The 19,797-nt window shown below is 39.3% G+C and overlaps 3 protein-coding genes across 4 annotated transcripts; all 3 read right to left on the bottom strand.

Annotated features, from left to right (window-relative positions):
* Positions 1 to 795: 795 nt before the first annotated feature.
* On the bottom strand, positions 796 to 5,998 carry rxfp3 (relaxin family peptide receptor 3). The gene has a single exon (XM_067485063.1). It carries the CDS (start codon positions 3,019 to 3,021, stop codon positions 1,783 to 1,785), a length of 1,239 nt encoding a protein of 412 aa, XP_067341164.1. The 5' UTR covers positions 3,022 to 5,998; the 3' UTR covers positions 796 to 1,782.
* Positions 5,999 to 8,467: 2,469 nt separating this feature from the next.
* Positions 8,468 to 15,170, bottom strand: btc (betacellulin, epidermal growth factor family member). The gene is made up of 5 exons (XM_067484704.1): positions 14,838 to 15,170; positions 13,925 to 14,032; positions 11,342 to 11,444; positions 10,966 to 11,112; positions 8,468 to 9,698 (listed from the first exon to the last, which is right to left on the bottom strand). Exons 1-5 carry the CDS (start codon positions 14,875 to 14,877, stop codon positions 9,557 to 9,559), a joined length of 540 nt encoding a protein of 179 aa, XP_067340805.1. The 5' UTR covers positions 14,878 to 15,170; the 3' UTR covers positions 8,468 to 9,556.
* A 2,445-nt stretch (positions 15,171 to 17,615) lies between these two features.
* gng10 (guanine nucleotide binding protein (G protein), gamma 10) lies at positions 17,616 to 19,797 on the bottom strand. Of its 2 annotated transcripts, none has more exons than XM_067484706.1 (3): positions 19,593 to 19,797; positions 18,388 to 18,515; positions 17,616 to 18,311 (listed from the first exon to the last, which is right to left on the bottom strand). In XM_067484706.1, exons 1-2 carry the CDS (start codon positions 19,671 to 19,673, stop codon positions 18,390 to 18,392), a joined length of 207 nt encoding a protein of 68 aa, XP_067340807.1. In that variant the 5' UTR covers positions 19,674 to 19,797; the 3' UTR covers positions 17,616 to 18,311; positions 18,388 to 18,389. The 2 variants fall into 2 exon arrangements, with proteins under 2 accessions (XP_067340807.1, XP_067340806.1); XM_067484705.1 differs by having other exon boundaries at positions 17,616 to 18,293; positions 19,593 to 19,791.

Here is a 19,797-nt window from a genome sequence, read left to right as displayed (position 1 = left end):
GCTTATTCATTTGTATAATACTGACTTCTACAGAGGAGTGATGCTGCATTTGCAGCCACCAAAACTAGTTCTGCATTTCACAGTAGTCAGGGGTTAATATAGTGGGCACATAACACAGGGTTTCATATGGGTTTTCATAGTATACCTGATTTAAAAAAAAATGTGCCCCCCCCCACCCTCCCAAAATAAGACACATGCAAAATACATCTTCGAAAACCAGTTTTCTAGACATTAAAAACACATCAAAGACTCTTCTCCAGCACCATGGACATGGCTGGAGATAATAGGGTGTCTCTTGACGAGTTTCATACATTTCTAATCATGGTTCTGATGTCAGTCATTCCCCTTCTCTACGTTCACTCTTTCTCTCAGTCTTATGTGTGCACACTGAGCGCTAGATTCCACATCCAAATGACTGATCCCACTTGTGTGTGTGAATCCAAGTGCAAGCAACACGCATTATCCATTTATTTCTGAGATTAGCCTCTTGCTGTGTGCATTTAATCAGCCCCTTTCTTTTAGCCGCTTAAACACACTCTATCTCAGGATGTTGATTGTTAGACTCCTGTTTATCTCATCTCTGTCAGATGTAAACATATGGCTTCTGTTTCCCACTGTCACTGTTTTGTTCCACCACAGACAGACAGACACACACACACACACACACACACACACACACACACACACACACACACACACACACACACACACACACACACACACACACACACAGCTTGCGGGAGGAGAGAGGACGTTACATTGTTTTTCAAAATAAGATGACACTGAATCGAGTGCTTAATTGAATAATTATATGTTTATTCTAAGAATTGTCAATCAGTTGTGGGTTCACTTAGAAAAAACGAAATGAGCCTTATGAGGGACATTAATATTTATAGCTGACAATTGCTGTTAAATTGTATTTTAGTTGGTGACATTCTGACGTATTTGGTATTAAGAGTTAGGATTTCATCGGCAGTCACTGATGACAATATTTAAAATTGTCCTGAATGGCAGGAAAACGTAGGTCAATCACTGGCATTTATGTATAAATGTAAAATCTGGCCAGATCTTCATCGACGCTACAATTACTGTAAGAACAAACACGATTTATTTTAACTAATAACACACATTTTTTTTTTCTGATGTTGTTCGTGACGCAGTGCGTACACATCTTGAAGAAGGACACAGTGTAGTTTGGAAAAGCCGTGTGAAACTCAAATGGCAGCAGCAATGTTAAGTATGAGTTTTGCGAGCTGTTTTACTGTTTAGCTGGTCTGCATTAAGATGGAACGTAACGTATTCACGACAAGTTTAGATATTTATCAGTCCACAGTTTGGTAAACTGTATAGATGGAGGTGGGTTAGGACTTGGGACGGTCTCTGCTGAAGTGGGACTTAAGAACTCCAGACCCAAAAGAAGCACAGACTATAAGAATTAAATAAATTATTGTATGAGGTTAACATCTCTGAATGGATGAAATACATACAGTAAAGTGTTTGTCTACACATAGTCACCCTGAACAAAGAGACGGACCAGCAAGTGTCTCACATGTGGACGCACTTTTTTGCACATTGAAATACTGTTATTGGACAAAATATGTCCCCTTCTTTTTTACACACAGACAGACATGTCCTTTCTTTCAACAAACGAAATCCCAAATTCCTGTGACATTTGCACCCAAATAACATTTCCGCACATAACTATGAATCTGCGTGATGAGAATCGAGATGAAAATCGTGTCAATTTGACAGAGCATTAAAAAGCGCCCGCAGCACTTTAGATTAAGCGCTGTTTTGCGGCAGATCTCGCCTGTCATTGTACATAACGGCCCCCGGAGGATAAAACACCACAGCGGGCCCCTCGGGCGCGCAGGCGGGGGTCAGGGCTTGCCGTTGCTCATCCACCTCTGGCTTTGTGATGGCTGTAATCGGCCGTATAGTGACCAGGGTCGGCGAGGTCATCCGCCAGAAGAGTTTTTTCAGCGCTTTCCGAAACTCCCGCCTCATCAGGCAGTAGAGGATGGGGTTGAGACAGCTGTTGGAGTGCGCCAGGCAAACTGACACGGGGAACACGTACACCTGCATGGTGTAGTACTCATAGCTGAAATGCACCGCGTTGAGTTTGATGAGAATTCCCCAGGCTGTCAGCGCCTGGTTGGGCAGCCAGCAGAGGAAAAATGACAGCACCACGATGGTAATGGACTTGGTAACCTTGGCCCGTCGTTTGGCGCAGGAGGTGTTGATGTTTTTGGAGGTGATGAAGCGCAAAAGGAGCAGGTAGCAGACTGAAATGATGCCCAGCGGCACAACAAAACCCAGCATCACTTTCTGCGAGTGATAGAGTCCCAACCACAGCTGGGAGCTTCCGTTGGTTTCTGGGAATTTGACAAGGCACAGGTCCTCATTAGAAACTGTGACGGTTGTGGAGAAAACTGCGTGAGGCAGAGCCGCGGAGACGGCGGCAAACCAGATAAAAACAGTGATGCACCGCGCGGAGCAGCAGTTTGGCCGCCGCCGCCTGCCCTTGAACGCAGAAGCGAGGGACCAGTACCTCGCCACACTCATCGCCGTCAGGAAAAACACGCTGGCGTACATGTTCATGGCTGTCACATATGAGACTATCTTACACATAGCTTTCCCAAAAAGCCAAGTAAAGTCCAGCGCGTTTTCCACTGCCCAGATCGGCAAAGTCAAGACGAACTGGAAGTCGGTGACGGCCAAACTAGTTACGAAAAGGTTGATTGAGGATTTTTTCCACACCTGCTTTGACTTCATCAGGTAGAGGACCAGTAGGTTTCCAACCAGACCCAGCGCGCAAACTAGAGAGTAAATGATGGAGATGATAATCCTCACAACAGCGGCGCCATCTGCCACAAAGTCATTTTTTTCCAAGTCTGACAGGTGGACGTCTTCCCCGTCTGAGCGATTGGTCGAGTTGAAAATCCAGTTGAAGTAGAAGCTCGGAGCATGGACTGCTCCATCTGAGCCGTCGTAATTAGTGTCGACGAATTGTCCAGACATTTTAACTTGTATCTCCGAGAAGGGTCAGTGTCCATATCCTCCGGAAAAATAAATCGCTGGATTGTATGTTCTACTGGCAGCCTCCGTGGTACTTAGATACTATCTGCTAACATGAACATTCACTGTAGATTTCCCCTGAATCAAAATAAAGGCAAGGTGACAGGAGCGTTTCTGCGTGGGTGACAGAGCTCCTCGTCAGGTTGGCGTCTTGCTCTGAGCTTTTCTTTGTGCGTCCCACTTCTCCAACCGTGAAGAGGCGTCCTGACGCTGCGCTCAGGCGCAATCTGGCGCTCTCCTTGGTTCTGATTAGATGCCATGTGGAGGAAAAAACAAAAACTTTTAAACCTAATTTTGTGTTCTTATGAACTAGCTGTGTAATCAATTCTGCACTGACAAAAATGTGCACGCCTTAAACCTTTGGACATTGAAAATACCCCCATACAATATATGTACCTGCCTGCATCCCTGACTGTAAACATTATATAGTTGAAGACTGTGAATCTCTAAAAGCTTTAATGGCCTATGAACTGTATATTGATTGCGCTTTACCTTGTCTGAAGGTCAACAGCCTGTTTGCCTGGGTTTAACTGGCTTAATGGCACGAATGAAAAGGTGCGCGCAGAGTTTAAGGTGAGAGGGAATGATTGACAAGGATGATGACAGGTGAGCCAAGAATAGAAGAATGAGGACGTGGCCTGAGATTTCGGAGTAGAATGAGATGAAAACAGTGATTCAATTAGTAGGATCAATTAGAGTTTTCTGATGTGCACAATGCAGGACTTGGCTATCTATCACATACAGACCTTCACAGGCATTTCAGGGTTGATTATTTATTCCTCTGCCTCGTTTTTAAGGCTGTGTGCACTACTATCAAGGCTGTCTACATGATCTGAAAGAGCCAACCTTTGAATGCTGAAGTGTAAAAGAGAAATTTGCAATGTGGGGAAATATTTTTACTACTTTCTTGCTGAGATGTCAGTATCACGCTGATATCTGTCCTTTCAATATGAAGCCAGCAGGAGGTTAGCATAAAGACTGGAAATGGGGCAGCAAAAAAACAGCCTGGAGAAGATGCAGACTCAGCAGTGAAAGGATCCAGCTGGCACGCACTTTTGGACCCAGAATCTTGATGTTAGGCGACAGGACACCAGCGTGCCAAAGCAGGATGACAGTCGATCCAATTTCCACAGAGCACAGCTATAACCTCTACCAGGAGGAGAGGAAGGTGGATGTGAAGGAGTTAGGACCCTTTGTTATGAGAATATTGGATCAGCACCAACAGTTATTGTTCATTATTAACACTGGTGACAAGATTAAGACTCTAAGATTGTGGTGTGGAATCAACTGTTTACCCTAATAAACTCAGGTCAAATCTTTTTGTGAGACCTGTAGTTGCTCCTTGACCCTCTCCACATTGTGGCAGAATGAGAAATAAACATTGCATGTACAATACAGTCAACTGAGGACAGAGGGAAAACTCCCAGCACAAAGATAAAACAATGAGAGTGAACCTTGTGCATGATTCTCCTCTCAGATGTAATAAATCTCATTCTGCTCGCAGCTCTGTCTTGGCAATAACTATCATCTGAGGGAAAAAAAAAGCCTGCTTCTTTAGCTGCTCAAACTTTAACCTTGTTCAGTGTTGGCAAAACACTGACTTTGTCTTTGCGCTGTTGCTCGGTGGTTAGAGCAAAATACAGTGGGTTTTATCAGGGCAGCAAACTAAGAACTGTAACAGTAAAGTTACGGGTCATAAGACGAAAACAATGAGAGGCGTGAGGTCAGAAGAGAAGCCATGAAGGGAGTGAGCACAAACATATGCTTCAGATTCCTTCAAAATGAGGTACTATTACTGATAACCCTACTACGCAAATGTGCACCGCCAGGGGGCAGAAAAACTTATTTTTTTCTTTTTTTTTTTTGCATGAAATTATGGCAACAATTCATTATTCTGTCAACTTACACTCAGTTTCCTCTTAAAATAATACTCTCTTAACGTACATTGTAAATATAGTGCATACCACTGTTGTCTATATGTGGGAATTTCTTATTACCCAAGTCCCTATTTATTATTACATTGCATCACTTACACATACAGAAAACTAATTTTGGCCCTGACCAACTAATAAAAAAATATTAAGTTCCTGTTGGTTTGTAATGAATGTGCTAATAGCCAATATTGTAGCTTGGTCTCTGCATCACTGTTTCTTTATAGGCAGATGACAAACAAATAAAAGCAGCAGCCAATGTTATTTATATAAACTGGCATCATCTCAAAACCATGGTTTGAGGGGCACACTATGTAGTATGAGTAGTTTATTTTAGTTTTAATATAAAATATAATAGAACTGTCGTGGCAAAGGAAAATTAGATTTGCATTTCCTGTTGTGTTATACAGAAATGTATATAATAATTTGACTTTTGATTAAGAGGATGGAAAACAAAAGCAGAGATTAGAATATGTCTAGGCTCAGTGTGATGGATGAAATGAGAGAATATGTGTGGTAAATTTTGTCTAAGCAGTTTTGTAATATTCATTATCTTGCATTGGGCGAGGCGGTTCATGCAGGAAAAATGAAGTGATGATGATAACTGAATGAAAAGGAAACCAAATCTTATATTCATTATCCATAAAGTCAGCAGGGCAAGAAATGTAATCATATTGATGCATTTGGTTCCTGATCTGTTTTCTATTTGTAGGAATGAAAATGAAAGAAAACATCCATGTACTGTTCCTTCACCAAACATTTGCTCTTTGTTATTACCACAAATCTTCTGCTGAAACCACCGTGTCAGATCCTGGGTGAGTCTCTGCAACACGGAGGGAGAAAAACAAAGATGCGCAACAGGAAGAATCTCTACTTCAAATGGTTTTTGTTCCAATCACAACGAGCTGCCATCCTGCTGATTGTTTTTTCTTTTTATTCTGCTTGGGGAAGATATCTTCCTCTTTTCTTTTCTTCCTTAATCATTTTTTTTGGCAGGAACAATCGCCATGCAATAAAAAAAAACCTTATAATGTGGGTGAATTTACAGAGGGAGACTGATAGCTGGTCTTCAGAAATCACTGATTAAATCAAATCTTAATTCTTTCAAAAATACACTTTTAAATGGATTTTAAACCAGTTGTGGTCAGAAATAAGAAATAGAAGCATATCGATGTTAAATATGAGTTTCAGTCTTATTAGAATAATCCATCAGAAAGTTATGAAATAAAACTCTTTTTACAGTTTGGGGACTTGATTAAATTTATCATAAGTTACATGTAGTTTGATTTGGCAGATTTTAAAACCTCACACAGCCACTGCAGCCATGTGACCAGATAGTGGAGTTTAATGTATTTAACTTACCGTTCGTTTAAAAAAGGATACGAAATAAGACAAAATGTAGAAATATGATAAATTTAAAATATATGTAAACAACTTGAACAAATGTATTTATATTCCATTACTGCCTACAAGTTCTCTAAATATTTCAGAGGGCTGTAATGATGTAGTGCTGACCTCCAGTGGTGTCCATGTAAACTACAAAGAGTGCACAAACTGATTCAACAAGGGACAATACAAAAAACACTAAATACTTCCTGAACAACTCCACAGTGCTGCTCCATGTGGGAGTCTTATTTCCAGTCAAACTGCTGTGGTTGATGCCGCACAGCTGTCAGAGCCACCATTGTGCACGCACACCAGAGGAGAACAGATGGGCTGTAAACAGTCAGCGTGGAAAACTGGATTGAACAAGCCCTGCAGCTGCATCTACACTTCAACCAAAGTCTAATATTTACTGTACATCTACAAAAGCATAATCAAAGGTGTTTCAAAACTAACCTACAGGTTAATAAAAGAGATTTTACTGCATCCAAATCAAACATCTACAACCATTTGGCTGGTATGTGTCTTTCTTATCAGGCTCATTTAATAGTCCTGCAGACACACCCCTCATATAGAAACTGTCTCAGCCGAGAGTACAGGCCACCTGAAATTAGGTCAAAGATACTAACACTGTCAGTGTAAACAGAGCAGTGCAGGCAAAAATATAGCCTTATGTTCTTTACACCAGTCATCAACTCATTTTCCCGGGCTACATTCATTTCATAGATCCCTTGGTATAGATTTTGAAAATAACTGAATACCACAGGCATTTTGAGCAAAGCTATTCAAGGTAAAAGAGTCATTTCAGTCTGGTTTGTGCCTCAGGATAAAGAATTAATTTTGGCATAATGAAAAACACATGCAGACGCATTGTTTTCATATGACTGAGTTCTAGCAGATGGGGAACAAATTAATTCCTGATGAGATTTACAAAAGAAACTAAAGATACTGAAATAATACAGCAAACTGCAGTTGGAGGGACACAATTTAAGCCTGAACTAAAGTAGCTGCTAACATATATGCTAATGACAAAAACAGGAAGATGCAGCAACTTAAAAGAGGTTTGGAAAATTATTGCCTTTCTGCTATCTTTGATTGACTCTCATGTCTGTCCACTAAATATAAAACAGTCAGAGGACAGTAGCCTAGCTCAGCTTAATGACTGGAAACAGGTTAAGAAAATGAAATTAAGCTCATTTAGTTTATGGTCATGTGAGTGGCAGCAGCCGCTTTTTGTCGAACTCTTGGCAACGAAGCCATAAAGGGTGTTTCACAAACAATTCGTAACAAATTGAGGAGTTTGACACCCCTTTAGCTGCCATTTTGCAAACCACATTTCAAAAGGTGCATGTGCAGCAGTATAATATTTTTAAGTTTAAGCTAAGGTTTGGACCCAAAAATGATAAATTAAAATGAAGACAGTGACTATTAATTGTAAAGCTAAATCGAAAAGATAACAGAATTATTATACATACGCGCTGCTGACCTATTTGCTTTGCAACCTTTTCAGCCACTTTCCATCCTCATACTTCTTGTTGGCCTGCGTTCACATCTTTCCACGTCGGTTAAGGCTCGTTTTCTCAGACCCACACTTTATTTATATTTAGTAAATTGAACTAAACAGAATTCCTTTGGGAGCATTGTCAGTATCGTGAACAAATTTAGAAACAAGATAATTAGGCTTCTTTGTGCCAGCAGAGTTAAGTCACATTATGTCAGAGAGGACGACATTTTATTATGTTCACACTCTCACACTGGAATTTGTTGGCTCGCACTCTTGGCTCCAGCACCATAGCAACACAAAAGCACAATGAAACTGTAACCAAAATACAGCCTCCTGAAAGAGATCACAATCATTACTGAGTCTGGACATCTTGCCCCTTTAGTTGTGTAGCAATACTGTAAATTATCGCGTAGAAAAAGAGTTAAGGTCATGGAGTTCTCTGGAGATGCAGAGCACATAACATTGGGAAACCTAACCTAATGAAACACTGTGTGATATGGGTCTTAGTGCAACCGCTTTTAGATGTGACATTTTCCCGAAACACAACTATAAAAGGACAGCACATATACACTTGTACAGTAGACACATTTATTGATATAAACAGCAGGAGCAGATTTCACTGACGTTCTCCTAACTTTCCTAGTTCTAGATTTAGGTGCAGAGTTAATGCGTACAGATAGACATGAAGACCCAGTGGAACGCTCGTGGTTTGCGAACCATCTCATACAATGAAGCACTTTCACCTCCACACACAGGCTCGGCTGTTCGTCCTCTGTAGCACGGAGGCTGCTCGGCTCCAAATATACAGATCAAAAGAGCCTCCAGCACAAGTTGTCCTTGTCCTCCTCCAGCCCAGGAGTCCAGTACTGCAACCTTAGGTAATATAGGAGACTCTGCTTGCATGTTGATGCATAACAATCTTTTGCACATGGAGACATTGCTGTGCAAAGTGGAATAAGTGGATCATAACGGTTGATTGTGTGCTGAAGAGGGTGAAATTTTGATATTGAGCATCTGTGAAATGACGCTTAAGCAAGACTAGTGGTAAACAAAGTGGAAAAGCCAAAACTATCACATATGGTAGCCACTGGTACCCATATTTCCTTACATTTCTATACTGAGATTTATTTATGTGGCAACAGATGTACAGAGAACATGGAGTGTAGCTTCTTCACAGTCTCCAATAACCTGATCGACTCTTCTCGCCCACTGCCAGTTGGTGTCACTGCTTTTTTCCAACATAGCACCAATTTAATTATCACTTTGGAGAGAGCAGCGCTTGATGACCCAACGAGTGCCTGTTGCTCCACAGCCTTGGAAAATAAGCATCCTTGCCAGGATCAGCTGAGCACTCATCTCCAACTTGTGTTTATCATATATCTAGGAAGGCATTGTGTTGTCCTTCAGACAGGGCTGCCCTTTAAAAGGAGGGTACAAACTCGTGTGCTCATGGTTGATCTAACCCAGCCACACAGTAGACACACGCTTAAACCAGAAAAGTCTCCCCCTTGAGCAGGCCCCAGTCCAACGCCGAGGCCCCTTCTTTAGCACACCATGATCACCGCGGGACAAAAGAAAGGAGCTGTCACATGAAGGACGTTATCCGTCATGGTTAAACAATTCCCACATTTGTGTACCCGCATGTACCCAGGCCCAGTCCTCATACAGCATGAGTGTTTGGTGGCTCTGTTGAATCTGGTGCTAAGGTTGTGTGTACTGCACTGGTGGCCATCATGCTGAGCTTCTCAGTTATCGGTTCTTCCCTCCGTCTTCCCCTCCGCCAACACGGTCTGTACCTGCGCCTGACAGACAAAGTAACGTATTACAAATATATTCACCCCCCATGGAAGTTTTCACCTTATTTATTTACACCCCATCATAGATGATTGATGTTGATTCAATTTGGCCTGATAACACAAAAAAATACAAGTCAAGTACAAAAATATCTCTGCAAAGTAATTGAACTTAATTAAAATATGAAAGATATCATATTATAACAGAAAGAGTAAAACCAGTCTTTTGGACAGTCTTCCAGTCTTTTCTGGAAACAGCTTGGTAAACAACAATCCCCCTGGGAATCACCAAAATAAACATCTCTGTCCCTGGCCAGGAAATTCCAGGAAGACCCCAACATAACCCTGTGAAACTTCAGCTTAGTCTAGTTAGTGGTTTTTGTTTTTAACCTTTGGACAACACACAGTCTCTCGCCTCACTGACTTGCTGCATTTGTGACACTGTGCTCAGAGACTACAAACCAAACACGATCCTTGAAGACATAGTCAAAGTCAAGAATATGATCACCGAATACGTTGAAAGGATGTGCCTTCTACTATTATCGTTTATTCTTTTCATAATGTAACTTTAACATCAGCTTTTATGTACAATTAAGGTCAATTAAGCTTTTATATCTGATGTGTAGTTTTATTATGAATTGAATCATGTTTTACTGACATGATGCAGGGTTCAGTTATGCTTTTAAAAGTGATGTTATGCTTTTTGTGTTGCTTTTCATAAAATGTTTCTGCATGGGGAGAGCAGATGAAATGTAGTACTGTAGCTAAACCTTGGTCAGTCTATGACTGTCCTGTGTCCCTGACAAATAAACCAATAATGAATGAATAAATAAACAAATAAATAAACAGATGCTGGGAATCAAGAATGGAAACAGAGCGAACAGCCTGTGATAGGTAACAATATCAGCATCTCAAAAAGCTCCCAATGCAATACTACTGCTTTAACCAAAGACATTGGTCACCCATTAGATGAAATTTGAGCACTAATGAAACTCGTCCAGTCGAATAACAAAAAAAGACTAAACACTGGATGAAAAGAATAATTAACGTTAACTACAAAGTCTAACTGCATTTAGGGATGAAACATCAGGTAAATCTCAGTGAGCTCATGCTGTTCAGAAAGCTTATGTTACAATATGGAGCAAAGCAAATCATTTAGATGAATATTTGAACGTGTGGGGGGCCGAACATAACATTGCCCCAACAATGTTGTGACATGTACACACACGCACACCCACCCTCCCCCACACACGCACACACATGCACACACACTTACTGTGAACAGATGCAGATGAATACAATGACAAGAATGAGGATAACAAGCCCTGCGATGATGCAGGCAATGATAATTTGCCGTTTCTCCCCTATTCTCCAGTCCAGATTCACATATTCACACCTCGAGCCAAAGAAACCACTGTGACACCTGAAACACAGACAATAGAGCATTTTCATGGAGTTTATTTTAACGTAATTTTCTACGTGTTTTCCTTGCAGCCAGCTGTCCTTTTGCTTCCCCAAATAAATGCGCTGCATCTACAGAGAAACAATTTGCTTCTCGTTCAGTTACTCTGCGCTGAATTTGAGACCAGGCATTATGTTGAATACTTCTCTAGGGCTATTATCTCAGTGAATTTGCAGCAGACATCTCTCACCAACAGGACGGCGCCTTCTGTTCCTCGATGTAACGACAGTCTCCGTGGATACAGTAGTTCTGTAGCTCCCCAGGACATTCTGAGAAGTGGCTGTTCCACAGCTCTGTATGTGAGGGGGAGGATACAGTGTTTCAAAATTGTGCTGAAAGATAATTTGGTATAACAGTCCATTATCGTCTGTTAAATTTCATAGCATCGATAAAGACCTACAGTATGAGTTTTGATTTGAAGAAATATTTGGACATTTACTTTCTTTTTGAGGATTAGAGGCAGCTAGTCTGATGATCCAGTCTCTGCTCCTGGTGCAGAAAGAGACCAAGCCCCCCAAAAAAGCTGCAACTTCTGCAGGCACGTATGGGGATTTTCTAGCTAAAACCACTCTAAGAACTTATACAGCTATGGTTAGTTTGGTTGGGTTTATGCGCAAAACAGCATCCTGATCTTTCGTTAAATTTACTACACGTACTTGCTTATTATGCATTAAAATTTGAGATTTAGTACTCAGACATAAACCCACAGTATATTGTGTATAAAGCATTTATTTAAAAGCAGTTTTTCTTGGGGCAGTTTTAGTGCAGGCTGTAGGAACGAGAGTGGTATGAACTTTGTTTTTAAATAAAGCAACTACGCAAATTCCCTAGAATTCAAATGATCAGCCGTGTAATCTTTTTTTTCATCTGGCGTCACTGGCTCACACTTGTACCTTCTGACATGGCCTCAACTATAAATAAACTGTTTGCAATGTGATCCAGTGAGGAAGCCTGATGACTTAGTGCCAGAAAAAGCCTGACGTCATCAAAGCCTCATTAGCCACACGTCTCAATTTAAACAATTCTTATCTCAATGAAAGATTGAAATCCTGAGATACAGTTACAGTACAATTCCCAATCTCCCTTTCTATTTCTCCACTGTTCTCCCAATGTCACCGATAATAAAACAAACCCTTACACAACTGCTAAGAGACCATATTGCTGATCTTCTGACCCCCAGTTACACACAGTGCCTCCCTTACCACAGGCTGCTGCCTCTTTTACAACCCATTCCCACAGAATTATCTTATCTTGTGAAACTGATACTGCTGTTCAGGTGACATCAATGAGAGCGCTTCAGTTGTTTGCCCGGAACATGAGATCCTGCCCATTGCCATGACCTCAGTGTTGAATAGAAAAATATCCAGTTACCAAATTTAAAGGCATGGGATCACATTTTGGGAAATTTGCTTTGTTGAGCGTTAGACGGAAAGACTTAATACCACTCTCAGATATTTATAGTAAATTAGCTCCACAGATGGCAAATAGTGTAGCTTAACAGGACACAGACACAGTCAGCTTACAGTTGGGTGCAAAAGTTGCATCCTCTTATTTTGAAATGACAAAAAGAGTACGAGTACATAATATTCAACGCACAATTAGCTTGTGTAAATGTTCCTTCACCAGAAATGAATTAAGTTTTATTTTTTATTAATTTATCAAACTTTTGCACTGATAATATTTTTAACGTTTTTAAAATTAGGATTTTACTTGACTCCTTGACAAATTTTGTTAGTTCTCATGCTACAGGACTATTTGTACTATAACATAATTATGTTTGGTTTAGTGTTAGGTTTGCATCAGCTTACACTGAAGTTGCATATAATAACAGACAGAAAAAAGAACATGTAAAAACAAACTGTCAACTGATGGTGGATACAGCAGAAAAAAACATTCAGCCATAGAATAAACGTGCTCAACATCAAACAGAGCAACAGATTCGCCCACAATATTCAAATTTGAACACACTGTAACTCTTAGAAAGAAAGCATATGAAACATATGTCCCAAAAAAAACATTTTTTTATGAGGCAGTTCCTCTAGTGTGGAATATTTTTGATGTTTTCTCCTTCGATACCGTTATGTTTTGGCCGCATCAACATCCAGTCATAATAATGGGAATTGGTCTGAAACCTCTGATGTATCCAGCTTGGTACCGCAAAGTACTGCTATGCCCATAAAATTTAAAGGTCATTAAGCCAAAATAGTGCTATTGTATTTTTAACTCTCAGTATGCAAAGTCCTACTAGCTGTTCAAGGTCAAAGTTAGTTGAGTCTTAAGTGAGTCACTCGAATTTTGTAAGTATCCATCCATGATACAGTTATACAGGTTTAAGAGTTGTGTGGTAAATAATGCCTCACATATCAATATCCTTCCACTAAATCAGTAAATAATGTCAGGTTTGCATATTTTCCAGCTCTTCACTACTTACTGTGATACACACATCTCTCCAAAGATCACATCACATCTAAACTGACGTTATGCCGGCTACTGCTTTTACAGTGACTTACTGCTCAAGGGAAGATGAACACTGATGATTTATATTATCCTTAATGGTGCAACCTGAATTAGTTCATCAGTAGTTTGAAGCTATGTAGTTGTTACTAAGATCTAAGGATGAGGAATAGATAGAGTAACAGCATCTATGTCCACGTCTGTTCTTTGCCCAATTCTGGCATTAAATCTTTAACATAAAACATCAAAGTACCCAACCATTTTTGTCGCAGTTAAGGAACCGCCCCTAACCACCTGTTAGTTTCAATGGGCTGGCTACCTGTGCAGTTGTCTCGGTTGCCATGGTGATGACAATGGGAAACAGTTGGATTGGCAGACGTGCTTGTGGTATTCCATTCTGCCAGGCAGTATTTGCATAAGGCCAGAGCTGCAGACATAAACATAGAGAGCACACACACACACACACACACACACACACACACACACAAAGGAGTCACAACAAATAAATATGCGCATGCCCATTGTGAAAACATTTTAAGCAACTCTGATAGCATTTCTCCCTTAGTGCATCTGCATATGAGATAACAGGAAGAAAAACATGATCACATTCCAAGTTATGGGTGAATAGCTAGTGAGTCACGATGACATTCAGCCTTGTAGGGTAGAAGAGAGTGGTGATTTCCCTTTTCACATCCACTTCTGTCTCAGTCTCACTCAGTCAATAGCACACGCACATTTAAAATTTATAAACACAAAACATATGAATTCACATTCTGATTAAATCTGAACAAAACAAGATTTCCATAAGTTCCCAAATGTCCTTTTTGACAAGATTATCTTCCCAGAGGATGTATCCCTGGTGTTAGGATTCTTCAATTCGATTCATTCAATCATTAACTTAAAGTGAAGTCTGCTGTACAAATATAGCTCAGCAGGGAAAGTGCTGCTTCAAACCTGCTTTGATTTAATTACTTTGCACATGGAAGCAATAATCAAAACAATGTAGACTTAAAATTTTAACACCATGTTTATAATACTTTGAAAAGAAACCTGTCACTGATAAAATAAATTAAAAATATGAATTATCTCTATTTCTCAAAAGCATCTAGTTGAAGTTATAAAAGTCTAATGTAATAATAATTACGTTCCATTGTGTTATTAACCAGCATTCTCTTCACAAGGGAAGGTCAACAATGGTTCAAGTAACAGGACAAAACAACAGCAGGTCTTACCTGTTAGTATTCCTACGTAGAGTCTGCGCACCTTGGCCATGCCCTCATTTGATAAAAATGCTCATCCAACATGAAAGTTCAGGGTCACCGGTGAGTAAAAAGTCAAACTGGGTCAATGACCTTTCCAAATAGGTGTGGACGAGCTGTGAAGGTTCCCCAGTGGCGTGGCGCGTTGTGGTGCTTCATTGATTGCAGCTAAGCTCATCGTCAGCTCGGAAAGCTTGAGGCTATGTCCAAAGCTCACACACAGCCCAATGTGGCAGCCTAGACTGTGGCCGGACTGCACTATAGTGTGTATTTGAGTCTCTGTGTTTAAGTGTGGGTGTGTGTGTGTGTCTCTGTGTGTAGGTGTGTGAAAATAGAAAGGGGATGGCACTGAAACCTAACCCTGCTCCCCGCCCACACCTTTAAAGGAGAAAATGGTTCAGCTTTTCCCCGTCCGACAACAACTGCACCTGTGTGCAGAGCCTGACTTTCCTCTTCTTAAGAATGATGTGAGAGGCGAAACACCCATTGAACTAAGAGCAGCATACAGCAGTGCACTTTAGAATACTGACAGACAATACTGCTTTGTCTGTCAGAGGTAAAGGATCCACAGCTGAAATGTCAGAGAACTGACAAAATCACACATTGGTGTAAACTGCTGCAGCCAGACTTCTTATTGGTGAGGTAAACGTAATGGTATATGGGATGTTTCTCTTTTGGTTTGAGCACTTTTAATGTGCGACTTTTCCTTTTAGCTTCCATACTGTGGTATTATTCATTTTTACTGAGGTATCAGGATATACAGTATTTTCCAATACATGCGCTACTTTCTAAAAATGATCAGCAGGTGGCATCCTTTGACACTTTCCCTTATTCACTACTTCAAACATTCCCTCTGGCACTATAAATGTTACTATTTTTTGGACTCTAATGTATCTTCACCTTTAATTTGTACCATACTCATGTGTGGCCCAGATTATCAACAATACACATAAACTTATGTTTATAGGTAATCTGTCCAATTATTTATCCATTTAGTCCTATGCTTGAAAATTGCACTGAGGCTTGAGACAGTTGCCAGTTCATCACATATCACCTATGTTTAAATTTAGAGTTACAGTTCACATAATCTACATGTCTTTGGGCTGTAGGATGAAAATACCTAAAAAGTTTTAGTTACAGTATGTTTATAATTGAAGCAGCCTTGCTCGGATGAAAACTGCACAAGTACAAAGGATAAGAAAACCTCACAAAGAATATTAAAAAAGAAACATGTGTGCATGCTATATCAAGGAAAACATCAAGTTTTGCAAAAATTGTTTAATTAAAACTTTGAGAAAGTCTATATTAAATAAATACCAAAATGTGTTTTGCTTTAAAGAGTGTTACGTCAGGCAGGATTGCCTGTTGGAAGATGCTGGTAATGATGAAAACATCCACCTCATGCTGCAGGACAATCTGCAGCTCAAGATAATGGTTTGCACAATGGTAAGTCTAAAGACAGAGAACTGAAATCTCTGCGTCAAAGAATCGGTTTTATCTCTGGCCTACAGCCTTTTCAGGTCTTCAGTAAGTGCAGTACAGCTCAGTCAGACTGGAGTCAGGCGACTGAGTCGGCCAGTTACAGACTTTTCACCTTTTAACTCTGAAAAGCTGTTTGGGTGCTTTGACTCCGTGCTTAGTCTTGGTGCTGCTGAATGATTCAATGTCATCCAGAGAGGTTTGATGCATTTGGCTAAATCTCAGTACATCATAGTCTTTCATATCTCTGGATTCACCTAATGGCATTTTGAAATAATGCCAGTGTGTCAATTCCATACATGCCCAAGCGGTAAAAGAACCGCCAACACGTTCAACAGATGAGGTGACATGCGTTGGGTTTTCATTTTTAGTCATTAAGTCATTAAATTCTCTCCTGAGCGTTCACCACAAGCATGGAAACAATAACACCAAAATACTGAAAATTCTAAATGACATCCAATACAGTCATAAAGACTTTTTATGACATAAAGTTTTTCTTTGTACATAGAGCAACTTACTGTTTAGCAAATTCTTATTATTGTTATTATTTTTGGTCATCAACAAGACTTTCACTACCAGGTCTTTTGCCATTTAATATATTTTCTGTGTGCATCTGCATTTCCAGACCTTAGTTATTTTCTTATTAAAATGCAACACTTCTTATGTTAAACTTCTATAGAAATATACTATGCACATCTGTTTGTTTTATGTGTTTAGCATATGTTTTATTTTTATCAGATTACAACGTAAGCTGTATAAAAATGTACACTTTATGCTGGTAATGAGCACAGTTTAAAAATACATATTATCAAGTACAAAGATTAAACACTGTCCATATTAGTATTTTTATACATAAACATCAAAATACGATTTCATTGTTTTGCTATAATAACGTTCAAGGTGCATTACATATAGAACTGGAACTGGAGAGATTGTTCTGTCTTCAGTTAAACTTAATTTATTTTGAAAGTAATTTGGGCAGAAAAACATACAGAATTTATGTTTAGTTGTGAATCAGTTTTATATTGTTTTTGGTTTTTGTCTAAGTAAGAGTTTCATGTTTTCTACAAACAGATCATTTGTTTTCAAGCACCTATGACATTTTAAGTGACATAAAATTTTTTTTACTCATTCTTACAAGCATAAAGTGTCCGAAAGAGGGAACATCAGTGTGGTGCACATTTGAGTGAAGGTTTTAAGGAAAGGAGGCATGAGCACAATGAGAAAACAATTGAGACTTGTCCGTGAAAAGTGTACTGGGAGGAAAAGGAAATGCAGGGGCTGTCTCGTGACTGGCTAGACTTCTCTTAGGCAGATGGTTTCCTGCACAATATACATCTTCATTTATTTAAAACACAAGGTCCACTCTGAAAAGCATACAAATAAATGAAATAAACACACTTACTTAAATGACTAATAAGAGGGACAACATGATTCATATATTATAATCCAATTTTTACACTGCAGAGATTAATCTTCTATTTCTAAGAATAGCCTTGAGCTTGTAAATAATCCCAAAAAGCTTTAAGAAGTTCAAAGGCTGACTAAAATGCAACACCCTGTTAAGTATCTTTGCAGTTCTGAACAGGAAGACCCAGTTTCCTTTCTCTGGCTGCAGCTCCTAACTTGGACTGAACGTCAGGAAGCTCAGACGCCATGAAGTTCCAAGGGGTAATTTAGAATCTATAAACATCCGCTTTGTATAATCCATATCTAAGCACTATATGAGTCTGTCACTGGCCACTGTGTAAACCAGAGAACATACTTCTTTTTGTAAACAAAGATAATGTATATTAGACAATGTATGTATCTAATGCTTTTTAATATGTTTTGTTAAGGTAAAAAGTTTATTAGCAAAATCTACATTGAAAAATTACAATACAAATACAAAACTTGCAGAATAGTTGTCTTCCATAAGAGAAATGCCAGTTGTGTCCGCTCTTTCTTCCTCTGCAAAGATGTGCAAATCTTTTAATTCCTCATTTGAAATTCTGCTATGATAACAGGAATTGCTTTAAAGGCTGTTAACTTTGCGGACTCTAACCTTCACACCACAGTACAAGAGCGGGGTTCTCTGAAGGGGTTGCTGCCTGTGGGGACTCCGACCAGCAGGGCGTCTTTGCCGGCATTCTGCAGACAGTACTGCTGGAGCTCTGCAGCTGCCTGGGACACCTGACAAGACAAACACAGAAAGACATTTTTATGTGATACGTCATTCTGATGAGCTTCACTGTAAAATTTGCTTTGCTTATATTTTGCTAGATAGTTTTCTTAATTTCTTCGTCAGACTGATGTGCACTATGTGCTGAATGTGACGCTGTGTAGACAGTTTCTCTGAGCTCACCTTTAAACTTGAGAAGTGCGGGTAAGAGCATGATTTGTGATATCAAAAGTATTTAGGATGCTAAACCTGATGTGAATGTTCAAATGAATCATATTTAAACATGTTGATGTGAAGTTACTTTTGGGATTAAACAATATGAGACAAAATAATTAAGAGCAGGGTAATTGTAAAGATCATAATGTATGACTGCAGGGGGACTTTAATATGTATAATTACCTATTACTGACTGACTTTTGCTAATATACATAAGACCCTTTATAAATGAATAAACACTATTATAAACATAGGCTCAATGTTATTGGAAAGTGCCAAATTCCTTATTAATTAATAAAGTGGGGTCTTGATAATAAATTAAATAGCAAAAAAATTTAATTAAAAACAAGCTTTTAACTAATATTCTAAAAACTAATAATACTAAAACTAATAATGCAACGTAACATAAAGACGTGAATAGAACAAGAAACACAATTTTAAAAACACAATGTGTGACATGGATTAGGCTCCTTGTAATTGTTCTTTTTACATAATTCTACAGTAGTCTGAGTTTAAATCTGACACTGTCACATTTTATTGTGTTAACATTTCCTGTGAGAGCACACAGCATAATTTTTCAATTATCTTCTAAATGTATAATAATGTACTTTAGCTTAATGTGTTTTAAAATGGCTATCAAAAGACATTTTCGGAGACATTATGGAACAACCATGCGGATATGAGTAAGCTTATAAATATATTGAAAACATTACGCTGCAATTTCTTGAATCAATCCAATGTTGCTTTTTTGTGTATCATAAATGTAACAAAATTGAAAAATCAAGTGAGTAAATTAGTTATCTCTAAACTCTCAGGCATATTCTGTAACCACATTAGCTATTTCTACCATCTTCTTTGTTTTTCTTATTTACCTTGATTCTTTCCACACTGGCTTCAAGCTTCAGCTGCTCTACCGTCCGTCGCATGGTGGATAGATTGGAATTAGAGGTCATGTTGGTGGAAATAGTTTTGGGAGAGAAGATTTCCTCGGATAAATCGCTTCAGTCTCTTAGCACAGCTGTTGACTCCACTAATGGTCAGTGAATGCTCAACAAGACAGAGCAGAGTGGCCGGGTT

This window comes from Channa argus, chromosome 18 (assembly GCF_033026475.1).
Source record: "Channa argus isolate prfri chromosome 18, Channa argus male v1.0, whole genome shotgun sequence".
NCBI lineage: Eukaryota > Metazoa > Chordata > Actinopteri > Anabantiformes > Channidae > Channa > Channa argus.
Note: the sequence above shows the minus strand (reverse complement) of the source record. Positions and strands in the feature narration are given on the sequence as shown.

Coding starts and splice junctions, on each gene's coding strand:
- rxfp3 (XM_067485063.1), bottom strand. CDS start 3,021: ATGTCTGGACAATTCGTCGACACTAATTACGACGGCTCAGATGGAGCA.
- btc (XM_067484704.1), bottom strand. CDS start 14,877: ATGGCCAAGGTGCGCAGACTCTACGTAGGAATACTAACAG. Junction 14,033..14,837: donor CTACGTAGGAATACTAACAG/GTAAGACCTGCT, acceptor TTATGTCTGCAG/CTCTGGCCTTATGCAAATAC. Junction 11,113..11,341: donor CAGAAGGCGCCGTCCTGTTG/GTGAGAGATGTC, acceptor TCTGTGTTTCAG/GTGTCACAGTGGTTTCTTTG.
- gng10 (XM_067484706.1), bottom strand. CDS start 19,673: ATGACCTCTAATTCCAATCTATCCACCATGCGACGGACGGTAGAGCAG. Junction 18,516..19,592: donor CCAGTGTGGAAAGAATCAAG/GTAAATAAGAAA, acceptor TTGTCTTGTCAG/GTGTCCCAGGCAGCTGCAGA.